The sequence below is a fragment of the Primulina tabacum genome, chromosome 18, assembly GCF_025594145.1.
Source record: "Primulina tabacum isolate GXHZ01 chromosome 18, ASM2559414v2, whole genome shotgun sequence".
Lineage (NCBI taxonomy): Eukaryota > Viridiplantae > Streptophyta > Magnoliopsida > Lamiales > Gesneriaceae > Primulina > Primulina tabacum.
Window position 1 is genome coordinate 3439285 of NC_134567.1, and position 22347 is coordinate 3461631.

General features: G+C 35.2%; 1 protein-coding gene and 1 non-coding gene across 2 annotated transcripts; one reads left to right on the plus strand and one right to left on the minus strand.

Moving 5' to 3' along the window:
- Window positions 1–7900: 7900 nt before the first annotated feature.
- Window positions 7901–7976, minus strand: TRNAQ-CUG (transfer RNA glutamine (anticodon CUG)). The gene has a single exon. It is a non-coding gene; the product is annotated as a tRNA-Gln (tRNA).
- Window positions 7977–8527: 551 nt separating this feature from the next.
- Window positions 8528–14434, plus strand: LOC142532587 (CLP protease regulatory subunit CLPX1, mitochondrial). The gene is made up of 15 exons (XM_075638891.1): window positions 8528–9522; window positions 9760–9818; window positions 10110–10210; window positions 10559–10638; window positions 10919–10969; window positions 11620–11694; window positions 11798–11875; window positions 12129–12185; window positions 12335–12405; window positions 12886–12985; window positions 13072–13176; window positions 13262–13324; window positions 13478–13600; window positions 13905–14060; window positions 14150–14434. Exons 1-15 carry the CDS (start codon window positions 8986–8988, stop codon window positions 14216–14218), a joined length of 1725 nt encoding a protein of 574 aa, XP_075495006.1. The 5' UTR covers window positions 8528–8985; the 3' UTR covers window positions 14219–14434.
- Window positions 14435–22347: the final 7913 nt, after the last annotated feature.

The following is a 22347-nucleotide window of genomic DNA, read 5'->3' on the forward strand; positions in this document are numbered from 1 at the left end:
TCGGAAATTGATATTTGATTTTTAATTTATCCAAACTTACTTTCTTAAGTTTTTCCAAAAGAAAATATTGTGGTAATAATTTATTCATTTTTAAACTTAATAACATGATACTGAAGACGAAAAAATTGACTCCTCGTCGTCGAATATAAGCAACACCTTGAACATTTTTCGGTTTTTTTCTGGTTGTTGAGTCTTTCAAACGAGTCAAAATTTACAATTGATGGCGTTGTGTGATTTTAGTTGTATATGTGTAGGGATCAATTAAATCTTTAAATTATCATCATATGGGCAGCTTAACCTAAGATTAGATATTATTAACACATCTTTCTAACGTTCTCTCACTTGGCTCGTACACATCTCATCATTACCAAATGAATAAACAAAATACACGAATCATGATGATAAGTCTCCTAAAGACGAATATTATTTTCCATACATCACGATGTATTATGTTTCTCGAACTGAAATTATAAGGTCCAAAATACGATGAAGTAATCTAACTACATGCAAATTTAGGAAAAATGGAAAATGACTAATTAAATAATTTTAATGACATTAATGAAATATGGGTGCATGCTTACACATTTAAAATACACATTTCGACACGAATGCATAAAACTATGTTTTAAAGCTTATTCGAGACGCGATCGAGGAGCGGAGACCGAGAGCTGAAAAAGGAAAAATATTTTTATTTATTTAAAATATGATATATGGTATTTTTGAAAATGGAGTGTTTTGAGGCGATTTTATATGCCGAGACGTATTTTTTAATGGTATTCGATTTTCGACGAAAATATGATCTTTTTGAGAACTCGGCTAACATTTTCACAACTTTTTCTAAAAAATATATTTTAAATATTAACTAATGTGCTTAATGAGTCTAGTATACCATGTCAATGAGCCTAAACTTATACTAGGAGTTTTAATTAAAATAAAAGCCTAAACCCTACCTCTCCACATCTCATAACTCACGCCCCAACCCTCTCTAAACACTAGGACACTCTCATCAGCACACCGCACACATCACCCGAGAACTTTGAAGAAAAAGCCACGGTTTTGAGGGGATTGCAGCTTAGGGTTTCTACGTCGTCGTTCTTCGCATATGTTTTCGTGTGTAATAAATGTAAAGATACGCCTTAACTTTGTTTAAAACATCTTTCACACCATATTATGTGTATTTGATTAACCTTGCATGAAAAATATGTGGCACAAGTTTAGTTTTCGTTTTTATGGGCATACATGCATATAACTCATGTTTTGATGATATAAAACTCATGTATATGATGCATAAAGGGGCTGCCATCCTAAGTAAATAAAAAGAGATGAATTTAAGAGGGTTTTAGGAGCCTAGGCAAGGCTGCACAAGGGCTGGACCGTAAGTGAGCCAAGGCTTGAACGAAAATTCCATGCTTTATGCGCTAGGGTTCGGCTAGGAGGAAGCGATCGCGTGGCTCGACCAAGGCTTGACCAGTCATTTTACTCATGAAAAATGATATACGTCCTGGCAGTGCCCTGAATGTTCTAAATAATTTTAATATGTTTATTTTAAATGTTTATGAAATTATATGACGAAACGTTAATGCTAAAAGACATGATGCATACTTGGTTTAAAAGAAAAATGATTTATATGTGCATGAATTTTTATAAGTGATGAAAATATGAAAAGTTGAATGAGGTGAAGTGATTGTGACTAATACGATGATACGATGATTATGATGATATGTAAGGCCAAGGCTCAGTTGACGGGTTAGAGTGTCGCTGATGTCCCCGCCGTCCAGTACTGTGGTTACACGTAGATGGATCCATCGACTTTCAGCTGATATGAAAGTCACAATTAACGATCCAAATTCAATAAAAGGAAAACGTATACGTATATGATGAAAAGGGAAATGTATATGATGAAAGAAAAAATGTTTAAGTTTATGCATGTTCATGAAAATTTATTTTAAGTAAAAGCATTTTCACTGTTGCATGTGATTGTATATGTATTAATTGTTATCATAGTTAATGTTTGCTGAGTCAATAGACTCATTAGGTGTGATCGATGCAGGTGAGCATGATGTTGATGTTATTGAGGGACTTGATGGTTGATCTTGCTGGACTGAAGATGCACACAACCCGATGACCAGCGCTAGTTTTCCGCACTTACGTTTATGACTTATGCTAATGATTTACATATTTTAAGATTTTATGATTTATGATGCTTTTGAGAGGGTTTTTGAGATGATGTTAGAGTTAAATTATTTTTGAAAATGTTAAAGTTAGGTTTGGTTCACGATTTACGATTTTACATTTTGAATTGAGTTTTTTTTTTGGAATTTTCAAATAATAGTTGATTGAGTTATTTTAAATGGTGCAAAAATATTTTTAAAATATATATGTATGTATATTGTAGATCGGCCGAAACTTTTACAAAAAAAAATTTCTAGTAATTTTTAAGAAAAAATAGTAATGAACGTTTCAGAAATAACTTAATGAATAAATCATATGTTTATTCAAGATTCAACTTTACTGATATTTCTCAAATAAATGAATGTGTACTCGAATAACAAATATGAGAAAAATATCATAACAATGTTTATTAGTAATTGAATTTGTACTTATAACAAAATTATATAGAAGAACCAATTCCCATACTTTCTACATATTCTTAAATTTATGTGGTGGCATGTGTTTGGTCAAAGGATCAGCAATCATTAAATTAGTGATAATGTGTACGATAACTATTGTATTATCTTTAACATGTTCTCTTATAGCTAGATATTTAATATCAATCTGCTTGCTTCGACTTCTACTTTCGTTATTCTTAGGCATAAAAACAGTAGTTGAATTGTCACAAAATAATATCAATGAATTAGAAATTGAATCCATGATTCTAAGCCCTGAAATGAAACTCTTCATCCAAACACCATGTGAGTTGTCCTCAAAACGAGATACGAACTCAACCTCCATAGCAGAAGTAGCGGTCAAACTCTGCTTTGTGTTTCTCCAAGATACAACTACACCAGCTACCAAGAAAATATATCTTGAAGTGGATTTTCTTGAATCAATTCAACCGGCATACTCTAAATCAAAGTAATCAACCACTTCCAAATTCTCAGTTCGTCTGAATATAAGCATATAGTCTTTGGTCCATTGAAGGTGCATCATCACTTTGTTTACAGCTTTCCAGTGGTTCATACTCAGATTACTATGATACATCCCAACATTTCAACTATATATTTTATGTCAGGTCTAGTGCGAACCTGAGATCTACTCTATGCACCTTGATGCCAATGACATAAGATGTGTCACATTTATCCTTTATATTAAAGTTTTTACATAGGAATTGTTTTACCTCATATAACAATCTTTTATCATTGATTGCAAATAATATATCATCCACATATAAGGATAAGGAAACAAATCTTACTCTCACTGACCTTCTGGTATATACATTGATCCATGATGTTCTCTATGAAACCAAATGAAGAGATAACATCATGATTTTAGATACAACTAACGAGATGCTTGTTTCAATCCATATATAGATTTTTTAAGCTTGCACACCAATTGATCACTATCATTAGAAGAAGACCTTTCTGATTGTTTCATATAAATCTCTTCCTCTATGTCATAATCGAAAAACGTTGTTTTTACTTCCGTTTGTTGCAACTCGAGGTCAAAATGTGTAACTAATGTCATAATTATTCGAAGAGAAAATTTCTTAGAAACAAAAGAAAAAGTCTCATTATGATCGATTTCTTCCTTTTGGGTGAATCTCTTAGCAACGAGTCATGCTTTGCCCATTCAATCTTTCTTTGTTTTGAAGACCCACTTATATCTAATGGTCCTCACACTATTAGACAACTGAACAAAATCCCAGACTCGATTTGATGCTATCAAATTCATTGTTTCCTTCATGTCATCATACCATAATTTTGATTCACAACAACTTATGGTTTGTGAAACGTATCAAGGTAATTTTCTACTCCTAATTTAAAGTCCGATTCTTGCATATATATACAATATATTTACGAGGTATTGCTGATTTTCTTATTCTAGTATATCTTCTTAAGTTGTTATCTTGGGAAGCTTCTTGAACAATTATTTCATCAACAATTGTTTCTTCTTCCACATTAACATTTTGATTGACTAGATTTTCATTAGCATTTTCTAGATCTTGATCAATTGGTTGTCCATCACTAGTTGGGGCTTGAAGAATGTGAAAAATAGTCAATGGATCACTTGAATAAGAGGGTAGATTATTAATGTGACCTTCTTCAAGAATTACATCTTGCAGATTATCATTTCCACTAATCAAGTCATCCTGAAGAAATTTCACATTTCTTGATTCCACAATTATAATTCTATGAGATGGACAATATAATCTGTAACCCTTGGGTTTTTCGGCATACACAATGAAATATTCACTTATGGTTCTTGGGTTCAGTTTCTTCTCGTGGGTTATAAACTCTTACTTCAGACGATCATCCTCTTATGCGTATATGTTGAAAACTCGGTTTTCAACCTTTCCATAATTCAAATGACGTCTTTGGGACAATCTTAGTTGGAACTCGATTTAATATTTATATTGTAGTTTTAAGAGCTTCAATCCACAAGGCCTTGAGAAGTTTGGAGTTACTAATCATACTCTTAACCATGTCTATTATAATTCGGTTTCTTCTTTTAGCCACACCATTTTGGTCCGAGGAACCAGATATGGTATATTGGGCAACAATTCCATTTTCTTGAATAAACTTCATAAATGACCCAAAAGCTTGTCATTTTTCAATGTATCTACCATAATATTAACCACATCTATCAGGCATATCGATCTTAATTTGTTTATCAGATTTTTTTCTATTCCAGTCTTAAAAACTTTAAAGGCATCTAGCGCTTCGTGCTTATTATAAATCAAGTAGATATACATGTATCATGATTAATCATCAATGAAAGTGATGAAATATTTCGAACTTTGCATGTCCATGTGTGGACAACATATATTAGATGTATTAACAATCTTTAACAATTTGATATTCTTTTGACATTTTTTTGGATTTGTTGGGCTGTTTACCCTTAATGCAGTCTACACAAGTCTCAAAATTAATAAAATCCAAAGCACTGGGTACTCTTTCATTTACTAATATCTTAATCCCCTCTATGGAGATGTGTCTCAATATCTGGTGTCACAATTAGATGAATCTTTTTTTTTATAACACATATTTTAATATCTGCTTGAACAAGCATATTGGTTTTTATGAATTAACAAGGCTCCTGATATGATTGAGCAAAATTTTTGAAAAAAAAATACATTTTTAAATTTTCTAAATTTAACCCAAACTGGACAAAAAAATCCTAACGTTAAAATCAACCTCACCGACCGAGAGCCCGCATCAGGGCGACCAACTTAAGCCACTGGCCGGAGATCTAAGTCAGCGTTATGATCGAAAAATCGTGCCTCCAATCTATGTGTTTTAAGGTATGTTTTTGGCCGATTTCTGATTGATCTTCAACCATTCAAGGAATGACTATGGAGGGAAAAGGTAGACCAAGAAGTCCCAATTCTTATGGAACTAAAACCCGACCGTATATCGCTGTGGATTGGCAAGAATCTGCAAGAAAACGATCGATACTTCTGCACGATTTAAGGATGTTTCTTCAAATTTCGGACGACATCACGACGAAAAGGGAGCAGAGGATGAATGGAAGTGGTCGACCGTCCATGGGTGTTGGTCGGTGGTCGGTCATTTGGTCGGAGAAAGTGGCGACGTTGAAGATCGGATTTGGTGGGTATGGTTAGGGTTCTGATTTTCGAAAAACGAGGTTTTTTGTAAGTTGAAGAATTTCAAATTTTAGGGACTGTTTGGCTGCTACAATATTTTAAATTTCAAAATTTTTAAAATTTTGAACTTTTGAAATATTGTCTCTCCAAAATTATGGATATTTTACATATTTAAAATCATTGATATTTTGCATGTTTACATTATTTGAATAAAATATGTCAAATATTGTGATTTATTTCCTTATCTTATATGCAATTAAAAATCATGTTAAAATTTTATTATGCAAATGAAAAACTTGTTCATATTAAGTTATAAATCCAAAATTTTTATTAACAAATTAATTTAAAATTTTGGCTTATAAAGATCCATAATATGAATAATTAAGTAATAATAATTATGAAATACATATGAAAACATGATCTGAGAGAGTTCTTCACTGATTATATGCTGATTCTAGGCATTAGAAGCCACTAGTCTTCATGAGAACGTTGTTTTGTCTAAGGAGTTTGATTTTTAAAGAGGCTTTAACCTTACCAATCTTTCTTGTGAGCACTCTTGGAAAATATTTATTGTGTTATTAATAATTATTATATAAAAAATTAAGCGAAACCAAAATTTGTTCAGTGAACCCTATTATTTTAAATAATTAAGATTTTGCCACATAACATTTAATTATGAAAAATTATACATTAAGTGAATTTGAATCATTATGGACAAAATTGTAATTAATTATGGGATTAGAATAAAATTTTATCCTACACGGACTTTTATTATATTTATGTGATAAATTAGGATAAAATTTAAAAATATATTTTTTTAATTTGTCCATGTGAGTTAAAAAAAATTAGTTTGATAAGTTTTATTATAAAACTGCATAAAATCTAATTGAATTTAAAATTTATCCAACATGTAAGTTTTATGTCACTATATCTTTTGTACAAGATTTAAATTGGTAAAATATGAAATTTCCTCAAAATATTTTTGTAATAAGCATGTTTATTAAATTTCTTATAGTGCAACCTATTAATTTACGTGGTATAAATTGTGATATCCCCGAACTCAAAGAGGATAATTACAAAGTCTGAAAGGAAAAAGTTCTCTTTCAAATAGGACAGATGGATATTGACTATGCCATAAGGGAAAGCGAACCACCCGCCATAGATGAATTCAGGGAACCTGATGAGGTCGATCTTTATAAAGTGAGAGCAATCTAATCGCCTTTACGATATGTTCATAAAGACCAAGATCTCTATTGGTATACGTGGTTTGATTGAGGGCCATGAAAACGTCAAGGACCTACTTAAAGCAATTGATGAAAAACTTGCAACTTGAGACAAGGCCTTTGCCACCATCATAATAATGGAGTTCCCTTCATTAATGCTTACAAGTATGAAAGATGTGCGAGAACACATCGTGAAGATGAGAGACGAACATCTATGTGTGTTCATGAGGAAATAATGTTGTGTATGGAGAAGAGTGAGAGTTTATTTCAATTGCTGAATAATTCTATGAATTTATTTTATAAATCAAATTTTGTTGGAATTTTGTACAATGACCGGTGATTCTTTTCCAATTTCCTTGCTCTGATACTAGATTTAAGAATTTATTAATGTTTAAACTTAATGTGTTTAAACTTAGTAACATGATACTGAATGGGGAAAAATGAATCAAATATTACCTCCAGTCACTGCATATGAAGAATACCTTGAAAATTTCTTGGGTTCTGATTGTTTGAGAGTCTTCTAAGCACTCCAAAACTCACAATTGATGATATTGTGTAACTTTAGGTGTGTATGCTTATGGACCCCAAATACTACTATTTATAGAGAACTCATACCATCATTGAGTAAGTTTAAATTTAAATTGTACGCAGCTTAGCATGGTGAAATATTTTGAATGTAAATATTTATATGTGCAAAATTATATCTTGATATAATATTAATAATTTTATCGTGATAAGGTTATCATAGAGTAGGTTAAATTTTGGTTGAAAAAAGTCTTGAAATTTTGTTCTCTATATTTGGTGGAATTCTCAATTCTTATTTCCTATAATGATTAATTAATATGCGACAAAATCTCTTTAAATCAGTAATCGAAAAAAAAAAATTATAGAAGAAAAAGGGAGAATAACACAGAGGTTTCCACCGAGATTTGAACTCGGGTTATTACTGGATTCAGAGTCCAATGTTCTCACCACTAGACCATGGAACCTTGTGTTGTTAATTTTATTTTATTTATATTTTTAATCAATTAATAGAAACGCCTTATTTAATTTACACCACATCAAATTGATAGGATGTTAAAACCTCTATATATTACGTTTTCCATACTCTACAATTATCATGTTGTTTTTATTTTACAATATAATAATTACAAGCAACCACAAAAAATACAATATCATAAAAATAAACCAGATTCTTTTCCAAATGTAATTTCTAATTGTTTTAAATTCAAAATTTATTAATTTTTAATAGAAATAATATCTGAAAAATCTATAATTATATTAATTTTTAATAGAAATGATATCTGAGAAATCTATAACTCGGAAACCACCATAGAAAAAAATGATTCACTTTAAGTTTTTAAAGATAATTATTAAATTAAAATAAAATATATTTAAATTTACATAAAATAATAACATAGAAAATACCAGAAACAATTTGTAACAGTCAGGATTTACACATTTGCTAGTGCTTCCTTTATTAGTGGTTGAATTAAATATGCTCACTTTAACCTTCATAAAACGACACCGTTTCAGGCAGCGTTAAACATTCTTGAACGATGTGTCATCTTCCTTGATTTGTAATTTTCCGGCAAAAGTTTTCCACTGATATTAATCAACGATTTCCCTCGATCCATCCACTGCCCTTTTCTTCCCCAAGTTCGTATCTTGAACCCTAAAAATCCAATCTTTGCCATGGTTCCTCCAAAATTCACCCATCGAATTTCCCAAATCACGGTAATTTGATTGGATACCAATCCAATTATCCCCCCCTTTATTTTGTCTAAACTTGTGCTCGAATTTTTCATTCCGAGTCTTTTTATCATCTTCAGTTTCGGTTCTAATTTATCCGGACTAATCCCTAATTTTATAAATCTAATTGGAACCCACTTCAAATTTCAGCCTTTTTATATGTGTGGATTTCTCATCTGGACTTGAAAAATAATTTATTTACGAAGTTTTAGTTTCCCCCTCTTTGTTATACTTGAAGATTCTGCCATGGCAGCCGCTGCTTTGAGGTCGAAATCATCGAGAGAGACAGCTTCTGTTGCTGCCTCGCAGTTCAGACACTTCATTCAAAACCATATGCACGCGGGTCGGGTCAACCATTTCCAGAGGAGCTCCAGATATGATTGCAATTATCACAATAATCATAATTTTCTCTCAAGCTCACTCTTTAATTTCTCCTCATTCAAACCCATTTCGTTACGTGGTGAATATGTGGACAGTGGCAAGAATTTCACGAAATTTCATAGGAATAGGAGGAAAATCCGGAATATTAGCTCTCAGGGTGATCCACCTGAGGTCTGGCAGCCACCTGGGGCGGGAAGGGATGGGATTGTGGTGAGGCCGGGGGTAAAATTTATCCAGGTGACTGATAGAGATGGACCGAATTCCGGCTCCGGTGGAGGGTTCGGGTCAGAAAGTAAAGATGAGTGCTGGGGAGGGTCCAACTTGGGGCCAAATTTCCCCACTCCGAAGGAGATATGCAGAGGACTTGACAAATTTGTAATTGGACAAGAAAGAGCTAAAAAGGTTTATTTGTTTTTTTAAAAGTAGTTATAAGCTCTGTTATATTTCAAACTTGTTCATTTTTCGAATTTGAGGATTACGTTCCTGATTGATATCTTGAAATATGTATTGTGTATAAAATGGAGGGGGCGAATTGGAGGTGGTAAAAATATTTACTTTTAAATGTTACAACTTGTGACTCGCAATAAATATTTGATTAGATACTTCAACTCTGTTTTAAATATTCTTTTGTGGATGCAGGTTCTTTCTGTAGCAGTTTATAATCATTACAAGAGAATATATAGTGATTCTTTGCAAAGGTGATTGTTCTTGATATCCAGCTTCATCTGATCTACTCTTGTGCAGTTGTGCAGTTTATAGTCTAATTCTAATAGGTTTTAAAATTAAATTAGCTTAATCAAAAAACTTGGTTTATCTCCTGTCTGTGGATATTAGCTGATTTTGATGTTATGGGGTTATAAAGTTATGTAAACGGTTGCTGTTTGTTGTTTTCATAGTTCTTACCTGTGTACTTATTCTGTATGTTTTTGCTTTAAAATTTTACTTAAAAGTGAATATATCTAATATTGGTGTTATACCTTGAAAGTTAGGTCTGCAGGGAGTACGGTCGGTGATAAATCCGATGTCACAGATAATGAAATTGTGGAGCTTGAGAAAAGCAACATTCTTCTGATGGGGCCAACAGGTTCAGGTAATTTATTCAGTGTTTGAATTGTTTACGAAGTTTTATATATGTGTGCATATATATCTGTATTCAGGCCTATAATACTCACAATCAGTGTATGGACAGTGAGCAAAAATTTATACGAAGCATTTAGCTTTTATGAGGGATTATAGGACTTTGAAACATTGTTTTTGTTTAATATAGTTGATCTTAGATTTGTGTATCATCTGGGATCATTTCAATTTATGGTTCAGTTTCTTTATGGTATCCCCAGTTTTTATGCTTGACAATAGACGGATTATTCATATTGAACACTGTCTTTCTCTTCCAGTAATATCAGTTCACTGTGTGCTTTTAAAATCATTTTAAGGACAGGGAAGACGCTACTTGCCAAAACTTTGGCGCGGTTGGTGAATGTTCCCTTTGTAATTGCTGATGCCACTACACTTACTCAGGTAAGATGTTTAATCTTTTATTTTTATATGGCAATGTTCTTTTGACAGTCACCTGTTTATCGAACCTATGTGTTGCCCTTGCTTATCGGGTCGTTACCACCCAGGACATAGTCTGTCATATTGTCTGTGGGAGCAGTGCAGTTGGAAATCTTTTTTTCCCCTTTTATCAATGAGGTTTCTCAGTATATGTAAACCAATTTCACCAAATGCTACAATGGTGTTACAGAATTTTATGACATCCTTGTTCTGTGGCTTTAATCTGATAAATCTCATTTTGCAGGCAGGATATGTTGGGGAAGATGTGGAGTCCATTCTATACAAGCTTCTGACGGTGAGTTGCATATTATTTTCTTTATTAGTTGGAGTGGAATCTTATTCTGACTCCTTTTCTGCATGATATAATTTAAATGTGATGAATTTCTAGCTAAAAGCATTGCTGTTTTGTATCTGTATGTGTTTTTTGGGTATGGGTAGATTCTTATATGTATTGGTGTGTCTGCAATGCCCTACAGTTGGTGACAAGCATCTGATTTTCCTTATTTTTTGTCAGCTTTAACAACTTTATATAATTTTTTTCCCTGCATTTATTGATCAGAAATCAGAAAACGATATCATTTGGTTCAATTTTTACGCTTTTATACTTTCGCTCAATGGGTTGTCGAAAATTATGGATTTTCTGACATGGTTTGATGATTTAATGTTGCATGTTTCCTCACAGTGACATCAGACTTGTTGGTATTCAAATTACGAAGTTCATGCATAATTTTTAAGAACACTGATGAAGAATGAATTTGCATGAACTATTATTCTATTTACGAAGACTTTCTTTATTGATTCTGATTATCATTAGAGCCATTGGTTCACATTAGCTACAACTTGTGTTTGTGAAACTCTAGTACCTAATTAGATGGTAAACTACATCATTTACAATTCTATAAGTTTATCATGGAAAGTGATGTTAGCCTTGGTTCTCTGTTTCAGGTTGCAGACTATAATGTAGCAGCCGCACAGCAAGGCATAGTTTATATTGATGAAGTTGACAAGATCACCAAAAAGGTTCTAGATTATTGCTGCCAAATCATGCATCAATCTACATATGCTAAGCCTGCTGATATTGAATTCGATGTATTGTGTGTCTTGTTCTTTCTCGACTCTATAGGCTGAGAGCATCAACATTAGTCGAGACGTGTCTGGGGAAGGTGTCCAACAAGCACTATTGAAAATGCTGGAGGGGACTGTAAGTGCTTTGACTTACTTCCCCCTTTGATGAACCTGAAGTAGTCTATTGGTGATTTTTCATCTATGTGATAAATCTATTTTCCAAGACAAAAAACAGCAATTTCTTTCCCCAAAATACTTTCCTAAACATTTATCCGAAGTTTTTCAGTCTGAACTCCCAAAACAATACCAAACAAGTCCAGAGTGTTTTATAATCTTAACCTGATTTATTTTCAATCCTGATTCTGATTAATGAATTTTTTTCATATCAGGTGGTCAATGTTCCAGAGAAAGGCGCTCGAAAGCATCCAAGAGGTGAAAATATTCAGGTATGTTTTGACAGTAAAACGACCTTTCTTGCAGTCTTATGCCTTCTACCAGAACAGCATACCATTTGGAAGAATGATTTGAATAAAATAATTGCTTTGAGATTTGTGAATTGGAAGCTTAGTGACAGCAATAAATTTTTTATTTGCAGATTGACACGAAAGACATCCTCTTTATATGCGGAGGTGCTTTTATTGACTTGGAAAAAACAATCTCAGAGAGGTCATATTATTATATCAATCCAAATACCATGAATGTTGTTACCCGTAGTTGTCAAAAGCGCAAGGTGCATTAAAGCGCTCAGGTGTCGAGAGGCTTAAAATACAAAGCGAAGCGCACGCTTTACGGAAGTAAAATGTAATAAATAAAATATTTTTAAAAAATAAAAATAAAATCAGTTAAACATGAGATATCAAATATTATGTCATCTATCATTTTCATCTTCCAAGTATCAAATATTAAAATGTGAGGGCAAAAGGCAAAGGCAATGTGATAAATAGAGGAGAATTATCTGTCATATTTTTTAAAACTAAAAAGCTGTTTTTTTCTATGAAGCACAAACAAGCGCACGCTTCATGGAAGCCGTGTGCTTTTGGAGTGCACTGAAGCGCTGCTCAAGCTGTGCACTTCACTGCGCTTTTGACAACTATGTTGTTACCTCTTGTTTTGGATTGGAACCTACAATTTTTCACGTATTTGCAGACGTCATGATTCTTCCATCGGCTTTGGTGCCCCCGTACGTGCAAACATGAGAACTGGCACTGTAACAAGTGCTGCTGTGACATCATCATTGCTCGAAACTGTAAGCTGGATAGCATCTTTCTCTTGAGCATAGATTCCAACTGTAGGCTAGAAGACATTTCAATGATGCACAAGTTTTTTTCTCAGGCTGAAAGTAGTGATCTAATAGCATACGGGCTAATACCCGAGTTTGTTGGACGATTTCCTATCCTTGTTAACTTGGCTGCACTTACTGAGGATCAGCTAGTTCAGGTAAAACACGAATTATGAATCGTGCTCGTGTTTACTTATCTACTTTTAGTGACACTGCTACACGATGTTTAAATTTGTTTTTAAGGTTTTAACTGAGCCTAAAAACGCGCTAGGAAAGCAGTACAAAAAGATGTTCCAAATGAATGAAGTAAGTTTTGGTTACCCTTCCATTAATTGACCATTTTCTGTGAAAACAGATTCATTGTAATAAAAATTCTCCTTGTTTTTCTCAGAAGAGTAGTAGTATCTTTTAACGTTAGATCAAAAATTTGAAGTTGTAAACTGTGCTCTTGTTTATTAGGTGAAGTTACATTTCACAGAAGATGCGTTGAGATTAATCGCTAGGAAAGCAATAACAAAGAACACTGGAGCTCGGGGTTTGCGTTCTATGCTAGAAAACATATTGATGGATGCTATGTACGAGGTTTGTTAGTCAAGTTCTGCAATATTTGACTCCCAATGTCAATACCTAGGACAGATTTACTGGGGGTGAGGGTCTGAGGGGACAATTCTCCCCTTCAAAGGAAAAAAAATTAAAATTTTATTTGTAATTTTTCTAAAGATTCATCCCCCGAACTGCCCTTCCCTCGTTATCTCATCCGGGAAATATGTAGATCCAGCGCTGTGCATATCTCACTGTATAGAATATATCTCTTGCCCTTTACATGTTTTTTTCTCTTCTGATCTGTTTACATGAAATAATGAAATAAGAAAGATTTATCTTTCAGATTCCTGATATTAGAACAGGCGATGATATAATAGAGTCTGTTGTAGTGGATGAGGAGTCGGTTGGATACGATGGTCGTGTAAAGGGTGCCAAGATCCTTTATGGCAAAGGGGCGCTCAACCGCTTTCTTTCACAACACAAGATTAAGGTTTCACAGGTTCGTACGAGTAAAAGGGTCTCATTTTTATGCCTTCATATTTCGATCTATGTTGACATGAGCTGACAATTGTTTCTACTACATTACAGACGCTTGCCGAAGGTTCCGAAGGAGAACCTGAGATCGAGCAGGAGCTTCCATCTATTGTTGCGCTATAAACTTTGATAACATTTATCGATTTACTGTGTACAGCATGGAAATTCAAATGGAGTTGATTTAGAGGCTCAGTTGATGCAAATTTGGTGTATGGTTCTTCTATCAATGGACATGTTGCCATCTTCCCAGACATCCTCTTCTGTTGCTCCCACATTGGGTCTTATCTCCAAAAATGAGAAATAATTACATCTTAATTTTAAGAAATTCAAATATTTCGAGTTGACCTTGCTACAATGATGTGGTGCTTATTTCTCCATGTTATGAGATTCCATAAAGGAAAATACAGTAGCCAGAGATAGATCTTCTGTCAACAGGGGAGCTTGCATCATAATCTGCATCAATATAAATATCAAGAGCGAATCTGCCTTTACTATGATTTTCTTTTAGGTTGTGCTTGGGTGGAAGGAAGCCATGAATTTCAAATCCATTTGGTGGTTTATAGACATTTGGTATTGGTTGTATTGAAATTCACAACTTCCTCATATTTGTAGATGTAATGTTAGTTGTGATGAATTTGAAAACTTGAAATACGTTCAAGCTGTGTGTCATTTTAAATTCTTTCCCAAATTGAAATTATTTCCTCCAAATCAAATTTATCATTCCAAACGCAATCTTGCTAACTGATTGCAAGTGAACTCCCTTGCGATATCGCGTAATTTGATTCGTTATATCGACGATAAATGCAATATCTGGATGAGTATGTCCATGACAATATCTGAATGATTGTATTGCTATGGACATGTAGATGGGCAATTCTTTTAATTGGAGTTAAATTCAAGCTGGTGTAACTTGTTGGCTGGCCTTGTCTTCTTTATATATTTTCATAAATGTCTCGAGCTACTGTTGTAGAGCATAAAATCAATTGCAACTGTTGGTACCAATTTATCTCAACAAATCTGCAGAGATAAAAGACTTTACGAACTCAAAAGGGGTAATTTTGCAGCATCCGTTGACTCAAGAAGCTAGAACCCCGCGGAAACCACTAACCACGACAGTTTTCATTAAACATCGAAAGATCCATTTTTTTTTGAGTTGGGGGAAATATTTTGTTAAAATTGGGTATCCTTGTTTTATACAATGCACGACTCAAGTTATATAAAAGATTAGTATCATGCAACATTATTTTATCTGATAATATATTTATTTATCATCTTTATATTCATTATATTATTCGTCATACATGATCTCATGTACAAGCCAAACGACGTCACTAGGGGAAATCTTTAATTTTGAATTTCTATCCTCCTACTAGTGGGTTCAATTATATCTGAAACCAAAAATCTTGATCCTTGAATTAATTCAATTTTGTAGTAGGGGGCCTAAGAGGTGGCACTGCTCTCAAGTACCTTGAGTTTCTATCCGTGATTGCAAGTGTTGTCTTTTATCCATAAGTCAATGGGGCCAAAGTATTGAATTATACATGTGCTTTCAATTTATTTCTGTCTGTTAGAAATTTAACATAACATGAAATGAATTCGACAAAGACGTTACACATAAAAATTAAAACCCATACAAAGAAGATTTTTACAAATTTCCCAAACACAAAATAACATATGATTTCTTCTCCTTTTTTTCCAACTTTTTATTTCTCTTTAATTCTATTAACATATTTGTAAGTGGATATATTTCTCATCGAGAAGCTTGATATGGTTGCACATGTTAAACGCATGATTTTCATGAGCAGAGTAAGTGTATTAAGTGTTAGAAATACGTGTAAAAGTCTCCAACTTGGGAGCACGAGTCCGAGTGGAACAGCACTGTACTGATTATGAGTTTTGAGAGAAAACGAGTTTCCAATGTATTGACTACCAGTTTCATCATGACCTCAAAATGTACAAGGCTTAAAATAATTGATGTATAAAAATAAAAAAATATTGGAAGTCAGATAAACATTTTAATTAATATAATGAAAGCAAAAGTTCTGAGAGAGTTGGAGTTTTTTTACCATGAATATAGCAATTAGCAAACTCGATAAAATAATCCAAAACATAAAGCAATAATGCAAAACCATGAATAATAATACGAGGCCCACTATTGCTGTACGAATGAGTTCTAACAATATTGAATTTGAGATTCCACAAACACGCGATTCTTCTAAACCTTTATGCAGTTATATAGATGATGTATTTTCTAAATTTAATTGCATTGATTTAGGGACTTTGTATATCATCATTCATAGATGTTCTCTAATATCATAAAGAGACTCGATATTTGGCGAATTTTGATGATATCTATCCAGTATATAATAAATATGAGATATTTCTATATTTATTGTAACAACCCTCACTTACTACTTAAAATATGCAAAAAATAAATTTTTTCTATCTAATTAAGTTCATAATTCTTAATTTTTAAACTCAATAAATACATACACATTGTTTTTGAAAACTCCCAATAATTAAAAAATTCAAAACAAACAATTCAAATACTGATTATTTTGATACGTAAAAATGATCTACGTTGACATCCATAAAATATTTTAAAACATCCAAAGAAGTTATTTGTTTCCCAATCAAAAATGCTATAAAATAAATGTGAGTACTAAATCAGTTTTAACGTCCATAAAGCTCATAACTGCAAGGCCATCAGGCGTGCACTTCCTACGGTCCGAGCTTGCTCACTGGTCATGACCTCCAGCCTCCTCGACAATGTCATCTGCATCAATCAAGTATAGCGAGTCTAAAAACTCAGCATACATAAACAGTGAATAACGAATACTACTGTTTGTCGCGAAAATTTGCGGGCGTGCCAGGCACGTGTTCGTGCCGAATGTGAATTAATCTGACTTCGTTTACCAAGCGTTGCGAATCTCGATTCGACCGTTTGTTCTAATTCCCTCGAAATGGCTCCAAAAATAAGAACGTGAAATGAGAAATATAATGAAATTAAAGGAGAAATTCATAAGCAACATCAATATTTATTATGCCGTTATAAATTCGAACAAAGCTTTCACATGAGACTTGGATGGACATTGCTAAAATCTATAGAATGCTTGCTGGAAATGACAATAAACAACAGAGCAAATAAGAGAAATTTTGCATAAAATTGATAAGGAATTCTGCAGAGTTTTTGCTGTAGATTTTTGTGTTGATTTTGTCGGGAGCCCTTTTCTGATTTCCTTCCCTCACTTTTGTCACATTCTGCACAGCAGTTTTCCCTTCCCCCATCACTCCACGTTCTTCCACATCGGGCAATGGCAGCAACTGATACTACGTTTCTTCATTGGGCCAACTGCAATTTCACTTGGGCTTCTTATATTGGGCTGTGGTTTGGGCTTCATGGATTTTGCTTAATTAAATTGCTCCCAGCCAAGTTGGGTCCTTGTTTAGTTGATTGGGGCCAAACAATTGTCCCCCGTAGCCAATTTGGCCCATGGGCCAATTTGGCTATATATGTAATAATTCTAATGTATTAGCCCATTTATAAGTTGGGCCCAAATGCTAACACGACATATATGATGAGGAGGCAGAGGAGGAGAAAAAAGAAAAGATAGCAGTGTGGTTTTCCTTCTAAACTTCTTCCTTGCCTTCCTCCCCCAAGATCCTCCAATTCTTCACTGCTTTTCAGAACATATCCTCCTTCGCCTTGAGACAACTAATAACTGCTCACGAAGATCACATATCCCATAGCACCGCCGATTATATCGTTATTGTGATGACATCCAAGTTTCTGAAAATTGCAATCGTCAACCTCCTTCGCATCAAGCCACACCTTCTCAAGGTAGGTATATTTTGTCATTTTTCTCAATCCTCCATCATAAAAACATTGTAGAATATGTCACATTTTCATGCTGCACTCGAGGTGTTTGTGAATATGTCTGAATGAGTTTTTGATGAGCAACACTTACTGCATGATATCTTAAATAATCTACCTTCAATGTTTTCAGCTTCTCAGGATTCAAGCCTCATTTGTTCGGAGACGTTGATTCAAGTGAGAGATTTCAAAGCAGAGAAAAGGTTATCCTAACAACTCTCCAATAGAAGAATACAAACTTTGACTCCAAGGAAGAGCTGGTAAAGAAATTGGAGGCCGAACTCGCTCAGCATAAAACCAACATGATGGCCCTTCTGCATGACAATGAAGCCTTGAAAGTTTTCTCCGATAAGCTCAAGGCCAATATCCAGCACTTGGGTGATGATCTGGTGCAACAAAGCATGCTTACCAGCAGTGGGAAGACCCCTTGAAAGCAGCATAACATACTCGTGCAGAGTGTCTGTCCAAGTGGGAGGAATTGCGCCATCTTGACCTTTCTTGAATGCTCACGCACCACCATTAACATTTCATTTTAGTATTTTGTTTGATGTTCTGACCATAACACTCTGTGGTAGATCTTTTGATTGGTTGTATTTCTTTGCCATGATTTGGCGTAATGTTGGATTTTGGATGTTGGATAATACCTGGAAATCGAACTTTGTTGATGGAATTATGTTATATCTGTTGCTTGGGTTTGTCCACAGGTGTTTGCACATATTTGTATTTCTGGGATGTCACGTTTACAAGGGAAACTCTGCCCGAATTTCTGTAAAATAAATTAAAAACAACGGCTAAATAGCCTGTTTTCTTCAATATTATCACAATATGCGATCACCATTGCTCACTATCACCCATACTTTCCAAACAACATCAAAGTATCGGAATACGTAATAAACATGCTCTACACGTCATCAATTCGACTATCAAGACAACACATAATTCCTCTCAAAAACCATATCAGCTGCAAAAGATTCCATGAGCAATGATTTTATTTATTCACAATGCTCCATCCATATTTACAAACAAATTCAGCAAGCAATGGCTTAAAAGCCTATTCCTCGCATATTTACAGAAACTTTCTACGAGTCAATATCTCAAAATTAGCCAAAGTGGCTATCCAGCCTACTTTGTACAATACTTCTCATCTATTCCATCTTTATAAAACCTCTGTCTCCGGCTGTCGATCTTTCATCTGAGCCGGAGCTAAAATTAAATCCTCCATTTGTAACTCTTTTTCCTTGCTACATCTATATTCCTCCTCAAATATAGCTCCAGCCCCATCGATATCCCACAACTCCTGAGGCTGCACTTTGTTCACAAGCTGCTGCAAAGTGGCTTTCCTCTCGGAAGTTGCAGCCACTTCCATCTCTTCCTTAGTGAATTTAATCATCTACCTCCTCGATAATAGGTCGAACCATGGGTCTAGGAGAGACCATGGCAGTAGGTTTGAGCACCTTCTCAACTGCTTCATTAACTTTTTGAATGTCCATGTATATTGCTCCTGATTGCCCATACACCCTGTAGTTACGAAACATAATTAGACCAAAAGCTCCATCATAATATCTAGCTTCCACGACATTGGAATTATATTGATACGGCTGTGAATCAGCCTGTACCACTTCAACCTCAACTTCCTTATACATTAACAATAACTGGTGCATGGAGGATGACACACAGTGATTGGTGTGAATCCAATCCCTCCCTAACAAAGTATGGAAGCTAACACTGGAATTGACAACGAAGAAGGTTGACAGAGAGGATCGAGACCCTACAGTGACATTTGCTGGTAAAACTCTCAAGGTTTTGGTGGATTCTCCGGTACAAGCTGCCACAAATACTTCTGTAGGAATCAAGTCTTCCACATTCTTCCCCAACTTCTGAAGGATTCTGTAGAGTAGAATATTCACAGCTGACCCATTATCTATCAGTACCCTAGACAACGGCTTTCCGTTAACATGTGCTATAATATGGAGTGGTTTGATATGTTTAGTCATCTCACTGGTAGGTCGCTTCATCAACACTCTTTTCTCTTCATCCACAAGAACACCAACGCAATCATTCAAAATGTCAGCCTGAATGGATTTCGTAATACTTTTGTTTCCAGTGGATACATCAGACTCAAACACCCTTTTGCGCTTAAATTCCTCTAGCAGCATTAACGAGCCAGTGGCACACTCAAATGAAACGAGAATCTGTCCCACCTTGAAAGTAGCCCTCTTGACTGGTTCACTGTCTTCCTCTGATAACAAGTCATCATCTTCTTCCTCATTATCTTCAGTAGCCTTCCTCCCAAATTTTTTCTTCTCTTTAAATGACTCCTCCACCCCAGACCTGCGTTCAACAGCTTTTTCTCTCAACAAACGTCGTTTTTGGGTCCTAGAAAGAGGTTTTGGGAACTTTGGATGTTCTACCCGCTTTCATATGCCATCGGGGATTGCTCTAGGAGGAACAACAAAGCGGGACTTCCTCTCATATTTTTTATCAGTATCCAGAAAGGATGACCTCTGTCTTGTCTTCTGAAATAACTGCCGGTCAGCTCTCCTCTTGCCATTCATCGACCAAGGATGTGGGCCCCTTCTGAGGTACTGGTTCCCTGGCCTTTTGGCCATGGATTCCCTGTCATACCTCATATTCCTCCCAGTATAATGCAGACCGCCTCCACTGTAATAGTGGTCTTTTCATGAACAGCTTCTGTCTTCTTCTTCTTGACCTCAAATATCATTTTTCGAGGCACCCAACACTTCTTTATGGTAAATCTTGGTTTGATGGACCTGTCCCCGTACCCGTTCCTTCTCCTCTCATTGATCAAGAAACGCAAGTCAGTACTGCCCATGTTCACATTGGCTACCGGGGGAAAAGGATCTTCATCCACTATCATCGCTTCCTTTTTCTCGGGAAATTTCAGGACTCCCTTGTTGATTCTTTCCTGCAATACATTCTTGAACGCCCAACAAGCATTAGTATTATGGTTGAAGGAATTGTGATACTTACAGTAATCTCTTCCTTTCAACTCCTCCTTCGTGGGTAGCTTGTGATTTGGGGGGAATGTTATGAACTTCTCCTTCACCAAGTGATCGAAGATTTCCTCCGTCTTAGATGTATCGAAAGTATAAGGAGTTTGCACTGGAGGAATATTTTTCTTGGAAATTTCTTCACTATTGCGCTTCAATAAAAGGACAGTGCGTGATCCGGAATTCGCTACTTCTGCCAGTGCAACTTCCTCCACTTCCTGGAAATAAGAGCCCACTGTAGACTTTCTTTTATGACTCTCTTCTCGTAACAATTCCTCATACTCTGACACTTTGGCCGCAAGTTCATAAAAATCACGGAATTCCATCCCTTGGAACTTCTTTCTAAGTTCAAAATCGAGTCCTCGCTGTGCCATCTTCACGTATTCTGATTCAGGGAGGAAAACTCGGCATCTGCTTCTCACCTTCTTGAACTTACAAATGAAATCATTGGCAGATTCCCCCGGTTTTTGGACCACCCTTGACAATTCCTCTATACTAATCTCAGGTACTGTCTGGAAGAATTGTGTATGGAATTGACGTTCCATATCATGCCAAGTCATAATAGAGTTTTGAGATAGTGTTGCATACCATGTGAAAGCAGTACTGGTCAGGGAATTGGGGAACAAACGTAACTTGTAATTAGAAAAGTTCTCCAAATTTGCCAATTCCCCACACTGAATTGTAAACCTGGCCACATGTTCCACGCTGGATTGACCGTCTTCCCCGGAATATAACGTGAAGTCTGGAATGCGGTATCCTTTTGGATAAGGGTTGTCACGATCCACAACATCAGGATAAGGTTTATGGAATTCTGGTCGGTTGATTGGCCTCACTCCTGGGCCATACAACTCTTGAATCACATCACGTACCATCTCAAAATCCAACGTTGGAGTTTGTCTTAACTGGTGAGGAGGATAGATTGCCCCCCGAGTGTTATTCCCCAAACCTGGCGCTGAATATCCACGCATTCCCCCATCAACGTACATCCCTGGATGTAAGTTAGGAGACGTCACAGAGAACACGTTACCAGCCATTTGTTTACTGTTGCTGCAGTTTTGGAATTTCAACCCCAACTCCTCATCCCTTTTGTGTGGAGGAGTGTATCTCCCTTCCCTGGAAGATTCAGGAATTTGTGCTTCCCCCAAGCGGCGACTTTCACCTGCCTGAGAAACTCCTGATCCTTGGCCTTGATCTTTCAGCAGCTTGACGTCATTCTCTTGAAGTTTATCACTCTCTGGTATAACCACTTCGCCTTTTGCAGACTTTCTCCATTCCTTCATTTCTGCCACAAATTCCATCATGACAGTAGCGAAAGTTTGAGTCATTTCCTTGAAATCGCTGCGGATATTTTTCTCCATGGCCAACAT